At 39.5% G+C, this 9,441-nt stretch overlaps 1 protein-coding gene across 1 annotated transcript in view; it reads right to left on the minus strand.

Moving 5' to 3' along the window:
• The window catches only part of trim8b (tripartite motif containing 8b), a 24,184-nt gene extending 17,262 nt beyond the window's left edge, over window positions 1-6,922 (minus strand). Inside the window, exons 1-3 of the mRNA XM_073827916.1 lie at window positions 5,125-6,922; window positions 444-539; window positions 1-133 (exon numbers count right to left, since the gene is read on the minus strand). The exon at window positions 1-133 is cut by the window's left edge and continues 101 nt beyond it. Coding sequence (XP_073684017.1) covers window positions 1-133; window positions 444-539; window positions 5,125-5,697 — 802 coding nt within the window. The 5' untranslated portion in view covers window positions 5,698-6,922. The remainder of the gene's footprint in view (window positions 134-443; window positions 540-5,124) is intronic.
• Window positions 6,923-9,441: the final 2,519 nt, after the last annotated feature.

The raw sequence follows: 9,441 nt of genomic DNA on the forward strand, positions 1-9,441 counted from the left end.
CAGAGTTCTCCTGGCAGAACTTAGAATGGGCCTTATCCAGGACCTCCAGGGTCTTCCCCAGATCCTCCTCCAAGAGCTGCTGCATTTTCTGATACTGCAGCTGCACCTCCTCCTTCAGGTGCTGCACTTTGTCCTGAGGTTTCACAGAATGGCACAAAACCATAAATTAATATGCAGGTTAAGCAGAGACTGCATCTGATGTGGACGATTAGGAAGAGCCACTGAGGAACTGGATTTGTTTTGGTACAAGAACTAGGCATAACCTTTATCTCAAACCTGTACAAATGTACTAATGCGGTCATTAATCACAGTAATAGGAAGAGTGTCCGGTATTAAAAAGCTTAAGTGTTTAGTTCCAAAGCTTGCAAAGTGAAAGATGCAGTTGTTCTGCTAATAACAATGTGATTTAGCTAGTCAATGTACAATGTACATTTCAAACTTACCTCCATGAGACATTTGTCAGATTCTAATTTGTAGAGCTGCTCTTCGATGTCCTGAACCCGGTCCTCGATTCGATCCTGCTGTTTGATCAGCATTTGCTGAAATAAAAAAAATAAAAAAGATATGATTAGGGCAACACTGTTTTGATTTGGCCATGTTGAGATGATCAGAATGAGAACCATACTGTAACCCATTATAAATATACAAACAATTACATTAAAATACAACCAAACAAAATCAAATAATCATAAACCATTTTCCACCACAAATCAACGTTTATGCCACAAACTACTCTTAGTTTTAAAACAATATTGCCAGTGAAGACCATACTTGAGAAGAAATTAGAAATGTATGGAACGAAAGCCAAGTAAATGCCACTTGTGATCAGAATATTTTTGTATGTCTTTTTCAATCTGCAGTGCAATTTGTATGCAATTATGCAAAAATTATGCAAAATGTGTAAACACTATTTGTATATTTTGGACCCATAAAACGCTGGCTATGAAATTACCCAAGCCAATTTCATTCCTCACTTTTCCACTACCGTCATTTCCAGAATATTATAAAATGACATGACCTGAGGTGGAGTGGAAATGGCACTTTGGTGAAAATGCTCATGGCTTTCAGAACAAAGGAATTTCCTCTGTGCGCATGACATTGTATAATAACAAATTAGTGCATGAAATGTGGGTTTGAGAACTGAATGCTAGGAAGAATTATATTTAATCAGTTTTATTTGTATGCTTTAATACAACAACACAAAGTTACAAACAGTAATGTTTACTAAACTATAATTAATAGTAGTGTTAAGGTTAGTTCACCTAAAAATTTAAATTAGCCCATTATTTACTCACCCTCACAGCATCCTAGATGTATATCACTTCCTTCTTTCACACAAATGCAATCGGAGTTATATTAAAAATTGTTCTGCCTCCTTCAAGCTTTATAAGGCAATAGGCAGCTGTTTCTCTTCATCAATCCAAAACACGTCCAATAAAGCGCATCCGTCCATAACAAAAAAATGCCTCACACAGCTCTGAGGGGCAAATAAAGACCTCCTGTTTTGTAAGAAAAATATCCATATTTAAAACGTTATAATCACTTTAATCTAGCTTGCGCTTACTGTTGTACATGGAAGCCATTCTGATTACGTCGGCTTTTCGCATCCGCCAGTGAGTCTCGTGAAAACCAGCGTTTATTTTACAGGACAAATTGGATTCATTTCTTCTGAGCGGCACATGCGCAACGCCAACGTCACCCGCCTGGAGCGGTTTTCGTGTACAACTGTTAGCGGAAGCTAGATTTAACTGATTATTGTTTTAAATATGGATATCTTTCTTACAAAAATGCACCGATTGGCTACAGAAGGCCTATATTCACCCCCCGAAGCTGTGTGAGGTACTTTTTTGTTATGGATGGATGCGCTTTATTGGACTTATTTCGGACTGATAAAGAGAAACACCCGCCCATTGCATTATAAAGCTTGAAGGAGCCAGAACAATTTTTAATATAGCTCTGATTGCTTTTGTCTGAAAGAAGGAAGTCATATACACCCAGGATGCCTTGAGGATGAGTAAATAATGGGCTAGTTTTCATTTTAACATACAAATATAAACATAAAAAAAAAAATCTAATGTCATTCTAGAAATTTAAATTAAAAGCATGTCTTTTAGGGAAGAATCACAAAACTACTGTAATGACATGTTTTTAAGGAAACTTGATGGGCATTTAATAAATCAGTGTTGCTTAATTATATATCGCCAGTAAAAAGAATAAATCTTTAATATTTCCATATTCTATATACAGAATATATTTATAAAAGAAGACAAGATCTGTGTTATACATGTCTAATGCTGTAATATATATTCAGTTTGAACCAAAACTAAGAATTCTTGATGCTAGAAAATCATTTTCAGTCTTATTTTGTTGCTAGACAATGACATAACAAATGAACAAATCTAGTACTCTGGTTAACTAGCATATTCTTTTCTTTTAAAAACCACACATAGAATATGAGAACGCAGCAGTGAGACAAAAAGATAAAAAGTCGGTTCTGTTGCGATGGCACAAATGTAACTTTGCTAACTTCCTGTTCCTTTCTTTTCAATGAATGCAATTGTCAAGGCCCCGCAGAGAAGGACTGGTGGCTGAAGAGGAATTTCAATTATTTTCCTTTCATATTCAACGGCAAACAAAGGGGAAAAACACAATCAACAAACGACTTGCGACGCCTGACACAAGTTCAGTGGTACCTAAGGAACAAACCAAATTAGTTTTAATTAAACAAACGCCTCGTGCGAGAGGCAGCCACCAAAAAGAAGGTGGGGGTGCTGTCATGGCAACAAAGCTCTTTTTTCATATCTGTATATTCAGAGGGGAATATGAGGGAGGAAAAAGGAGGAGGAGAGGGAAAGACAGCATAGAGGAGAGCAAAGAGAAAGAAGGAAGGCTCATTTCACACCGTCTTTCCCCATTTTGTCTTTGTCTGCGTCCAAGGCAGAGACAAATCGTGTTGACCCTGCGAGTGTGTATTTTGGAGCAAAGCTCCGTAATGAATGCAGCCGAGCTCACAGATAAAACTGCTTCCTGTAAAAAGAGGACAAACCTCAACCACATCAAGCCACTTTATGCTCAAAAGAGCTTACAGGCGAAAAACAGGGCTCAGAAGTTGACTGAATTCAGTGGCGTGACGTCAAATTTCAATAACCTCACGCGGGATGCAAGATTAAACAAAACAGGTATTCTCGTTTGAGCACAAGAAGTCAATTTTGGTATTTTTCTTCGCACTCCAGAGTAATACTATTATATAATTCTGATTCATCTCAACAAAGAGTAAAAAACAAAGGGAATCAATGTCAGCCTTCAGAATGCAGCAGTACAGGACAAACGCAAGACCCTGAGAGGGATGCGCTGCAAACTAATGATCTTCAATCACACCGTCTGACAGACGCTTATAACAGCTGACTGTACCCTCTGTGCCAAATGAACTACATCAATCACTGCCGATGATACGCGCAGCCAAACCTTTTCCTTTCAACAGATTTTGTTTGTTGAGCGTATGACAAATTGGATCCACAATCACATGATACTGGGTAAACGGACTTGTTTTCTTGTATCGCGCTTGTGCATCAACCGATTTTCTTGTGGCGTAAATCCATTACCAAGATTCGGATCCAAGAATTTGATTTGGCAGACTCATACAGACTACACTAACCTCTCTACATTACCAAAAATGACACATATTTACAGTATGATGTGCAATATTCATCTTAGCACAGCAGGAGATCTTTCTACAGCGGCGGTACGTAATTTAAAGCCATATGGAGCCATTTTCTCCCTATTAAGTCACTTACTGCTGTAATTTAAAGGGACAGTTCAACAAAAATATATTTCTTATTGTGTTTTTGTCAAAAAGGTTACTCAAAATATCTTGTGTTTTGTTTTGCAGAAGAACGAAATGACATAAGGGCGAATATGGCCAACAATACGTGTTTGGCTTCTGAAAACACAAGTTCAGAACCATCTACTCCTTACAGATTAAATTGGTGTTTATCTACATCAACAATCAGGAACAGAAGAAAGGTCAAGAAGCAGAAAACCGCATGGAGACAGAGAATGTCTTTGAAGCTCTAGGATCTGAGACCATGGCCTAATTGTAGTGACTGATGAGCTCAGGCTGCCCAGCAGAAGCCTGGAGGGTGGAACCTAATACCTCATGGCAGCGGTGCTGGCTTGCCATCCAGGACAGACCTCTCTCAAGGGGGAATGGGGGTAGGGTGCTCAAAATCACTGTCATTTCAAACCAGCGTCTTTTCCGCCAAGGTCAGAGTGAACGAGGCAATAGCAACCTTGCCCTGAGCTACAGCCCCAGACAGAGCCATTTTGCCTCGTAGCAGATGAACGCGGAAGGACAAATGGTGTCCGTCAAAGACGGTAAACTTAACATTGGCAAACAAGGACTACCTGTGAAAAGGAACTCTGGAAATCCCAAAACATCCCAATCGGGCATGGTTTCGCTTTCAGCAGCTTTAATGGCTACAACACAACAAGGGTTCCTTTTGTAGATTGATTGGTCATTGCTAGCATGTCCTGTCACAGATGCCTGGATAACTGATTGTATATGATTTATATAATCAACATAAATGGAAATTATGCTGACAGCATGCGCATAAATCAAATCGGAGGCACACTGCCTTACTTCTCACACATAAACCTACTGTAAAGGGAAAAAAAAACATTCTGCCTGTGAATTTGATTTGGTTTTAGGTTTATGAAAAGAGCATTGTGCAATGCTGATTGTTTAAAACAAGAAAATCCGGGTTGTATTGTTACAGCGAGCCTGGAAAGTGCAAGGGGTTGTTAAGGGTAAATTAAATCCAAATCTGGCCTTTTCCCTCATCTGTGCCACAGAAAATAAGACTCATCATTAAATTCTCCAGTCGCAGTCCTCCCCCTCCCCAAAACGCCACGCAAGGATGCACCTGTGCTGGGAAGATAAGCCCAAAGGAGAGCTTCGGTATTGTTTGCAGATCTACCCAATTGTTTATCATTCAAATGGAAGAAAAAAAGGGGGGAAGGGGACAGAATAGTTAGCAACTGCATCGATAAACCTTGTTGTTTGCTCTCCGGCACATCCAGAAGTGAACCACAACCTAAAAAACATAGCATGGGAAGGCCACTTACTCTGATATCGTTGCGTCTGACTTCTATATCGCACACCGCGTGGCCGTGGTTGGTAGCACATCTGGAGAAGCAGCAGTACTGGCAGACGGCCACATGCTCGGTTTCACAATGATATAGTCTGTACTCGTCGTGCTGCGGACAGCTCCAGGCCCGCACGTCCTCTGCGTCCACCAGTAAGTGTCCAGCATTGGAGGAGGGTTGTTGGAGATGGGTCTGTACGTGAGAATGGCAGCAGGGTGCGTTGCACCTGAGGCAAACCTTCTGGGCTTGAAGCGGAGGGCCGCGCCGGCACAAAATGCAATGCAAGACTGCCGGCGTCTTCTCAACGTTTAATGCGTTAAACTTCTCCACAATGTTAGACAGTTTGTGGTTCTTCTCCAAAGCTGGTTTTTGGCTGTAGGCATGGTTGCATTCGGGACAGCGAACCATTCCCGTGTCTTTAGACCAGGCCTCATTGATACACATGCGGCAGAAGTTGTGTTTGCACGGGAGCTGAACCGGCTCAGAGAACACGTTCAAACAAATAGGGCATATGAGCTCTTCCTCCAAACAGTTCTTCCAGTTCTCAGCCATCTTTAATGCTCACAAGTCAACAGCATAAAATAGGTTTGATACCTGAAATGGGTGGATTGGGAACCACAAGGACCTTGTTTTATCCCACAAAGCTCAACTTTGTGCCAATGCGAGTGTGAATACTCTAGAAGAGTATAGTTTAGCACACTTTAGCTCAAGGCAACATCATTACACCACCCACTTCTTCATTCGTTCGTTCGTGTCAACTGTAGGCGTCGAGAGAATTCTGTGTTGCCACAGCACTAAAGTGGACTTTTCTTGTCTTGTGACTTTAAATGCCAACACACTAGTTCATATTCTACATGTGTGGCTGATTCCTGCGCCCACTAGTTTTGTATGACGACTATGAATAATCCAGTCTCCTGACAGCTTCTCGTTTAGTAGGTAAAAACACGTTGATAGGCCGTTTTTCGAGAACAGCCTCGAGCGAGAGACTAATAAAAGCTGTTGAAAGTAAATTATTATTCTCACGACAAGGCGTTTGTTGTTTTTGTCCGCTGCTATTTTGACATAGCATCACACTGACATGGATTTTATTCCCAAAGAGGATTATAATGGTTCTCCATACAGACGTGCGTTACACTTAGTTAACGTTACATTAAAATATTCATATCGCACATCGCCGTAGCGTCTATATAGCAGAATTTCATAGAAAACAACGATTTAACCAGACCGGTCGGTCAATTCTTACACTTATGTGTAGACTACGCGCATACTACACTTCCCCTCATTATAACAAAGGAACATAGAGAGAACATACACTGGTATGTAACCAAGTCTAGAGAAAACTGGACTGCCGAGTGCCTTCACTTTGATCTCTTCGGGCGAGGAAAAACCGAAGTCTTATTCCGATACACCTCTGAAAATAAACAGCCCTTCGTAAAGCGAAACGGAGTGGTTCTCTATTGGAGTCTGTCATCTGCCATCTTGCGTCCCTCTTTAAAAATGAAAAAGAAAACGTCTCTGTTTGGCCCCCATCAAGCCTCTCTCTCGCTTTAGCGCTGAAAAGAAATCAAAAGTGGATTACAGGCGTGCGTTTCCTCGCTGCTTCCGAATCCTATCGCGGCCGAATCCTGAGAACGCGCATCCATGGGTCGATCCTCAAAACGGGCCGATCTCACCATGGTATTATTTATGGTTTTCCCTCGTCTCTCGTTCAGGCTTTGATGAGGGTTGGAATGCAGGGACAGAAAAGAGAGTTTCAATACACACAGAGCTTCACACTCGCTCCTCCCCTCTCAACGACCACTCCGCCAATCACGTGACTCATCAATGCTTTGACATGCAAAAAGGAGGGGCGTCGAGCAACAAGGCGGAGCTTGGTTTAAAAGGGCATGTACATAGGGGAATAACGCGAAGATTAGGGGGATTTCGATTCAGCGAGTCGAATCTTTTGAGTCGTTTATTGAAGTGATTCATTCACTTTGTCGTATATTGATATTTTTGAATAATTATTTATAGTTGGAATTAGCTTTTCAATTTCATTTATCAGCCCTGAATGTAAACAATGGCACTGAACTGAACAAAACTCATATTTAGCTGATTATTGCTGCTGAAAATGAATTATTGTCGTGTTTTGGGCTGTACTTATCAGTCAGACTGGGAAAAACATTTGGAGTAACATTACTATAGAAAGGTCCAAATCAAAACAAATCAAGAAGAAGAGTGCAAAAAACTGTCTAAGGGAACAAAAGGCGTTAGTGGTTGGCCAAACTGAACTGAAGGATTTCCAGGGCAAGAACCTTTAACAACATTCCTGTTTGTTCTTGTCATTTCCAGTCAGGTAGGTGGAATATTAGGCTAATATCTTAATTAATACTTCTCATACTGTGTCTTTACCACCTATTTACTTTAGTTCGTCAAAATGTTGCACCCTTTCCTGCTTACCATTTGTCATTTGTGCATTTTGAGAAGATTGTTCACAAGTATTATTATTTTTGATTAATTTTTATTCCAAATTTATAAGATTTGTGTGTCTACAAATCTATTGGCTCATGTTATAGTCAGTCTTCAAAGGCATAGTTCACCTCAAAAATGAAAATCCTGTCATTAATTACTCACTCTAATGTCGTTCCAAACATGTAAGAGCTTCGTTCATCTTCAGAACGCAAATGAAGATATTTTTGATGAAATCCGAGAGCTCTCAGACATTGCACAGACAGGAATGCAACCACGTTCAAGGCCCAGAAAGGTACCAAGAACATCGACAAAATCATCAAATCAGTGGTTCAACCGTAATTTTACGAAGCTACGAGAATAATTTTTGTGTGCAAAAAAAATTAATTACAACTTTATTACTATTTAATTTTCTCCGCGCACACTAGCGCCATTTTGGAGAGTATTGTGACATACACATTCTTTCCTCTAAATTCTGATACTCTCTAAAATGGGCTAGGGTGATGAAAGGAGAAGAATTGTTCAATAAAGTTATTTTAGTTATTTTGTGCAACAAAAAGTACTTTTGTAGTTTCGTAAAATTACGGTTTGGAACAACATGAAGGTAAGTAATTAATGACAGAATTTTAATTTTTTGGGTGAACTATCCCTTTAAAAGTGGGAAAACAAGAAAGGTGTCTCTGGCTTCAAATGGAGGCAAAAATTATGATTCAGAGCTTGGAAGTGAAAGAGAATGATTCATTCAAAACATTTGTTCAAATACAATGCTTTCATGAACAAAACGTTACTACGTCTGTTCTGAGTAATGTGAAAATTGTTTGGTAGATACACAAGTATGGACCCACTTTTATTAATGAGCCTTATTTATTTTAAAATATGTGAGAATTTAAGTTTGTTAACTTGATGAGTTTATTACAGAGAGACCTTTTTTTTTTATAAATTTTCAATCTATAACTAGCTCTACATTCCCATTGAATAGGTTTCATTGAATAGTTTAAAGCAATTGTTGTTGCCCTTTTAAGAGAGCTTCGTCATCACCAAAAACATGATCAGTTCAGGGAATGGGTGAGAAGGGGGGATTACGGGGATTTCTCACTCGAACTTTAATGAAATGAATTTGTTAAATTCGCTGACCTAATCCAGTCCTTCCCACATAGGAAACTACTCAAATATCCGACAGGTGACGTAGACAGTACAGGAAAAAAGAAGTCACATTCTCAATCTCTAATAATAAATGTTGAGTTGACGAGCACTTGCTCGTACTGTACGTGTTTTTACAAATAATTAACAACCACAATGGGTATATCTCACAACCTTGTAGACAAAAGGACCGAAAGCTGAAAACTCCCGAGGCTTTTCTTTATGTGTGCTGTGTTCTCATGGGAACCAATTAAACAAAAGTAATTTGAAACCTGCACCTACCTAGTCATGTGGTGCCTCATTTAGTTGGATTATTCTGGTATTTATATGCATACACCAGGTTTAAACTTATTTATTTTATGTGATATACACCAATGATCAATGCTACAGTGCCGAAATGGACGTACTGACTAAAACCTATTATGTATTATGTGTTTAATTATTTTCTCTTTTATAGACAGTTTTAACTTACCTCACGATTTGGTTACCTGGATGTGCGGCCATATTGGCGATACTCAGATGTAAACAGCATGCATTGCATGGTAATGTACTACTGAATACATTGTTATGCTAATTTATACGGTCTAAACCATGGACAAACACTTGTGGAAGCTGCTGAATCATATGGAAGTGCTTAGTAAACAGGAATATTACGACAAACTAAAGTTAATAGATGGTAAAGATAAGTACAAGCAGTATTCGTTAAGA

The sequence above is a fragment of the Garra rufa genome, chromosome 22 (genome assembly GCF_049309525.1).
Source record: "Garra rufa chromosome 22, GarRuf1.0, whole genome shotgun sequence".
In the NCBI taxonomy this organism is placed as follows: domain Eukaryota; kingdom Metazoa; phylum Chordata; class Actinopteri; order Cypriniformes; family Cyprinidae; genus Garra; species Garra rufa.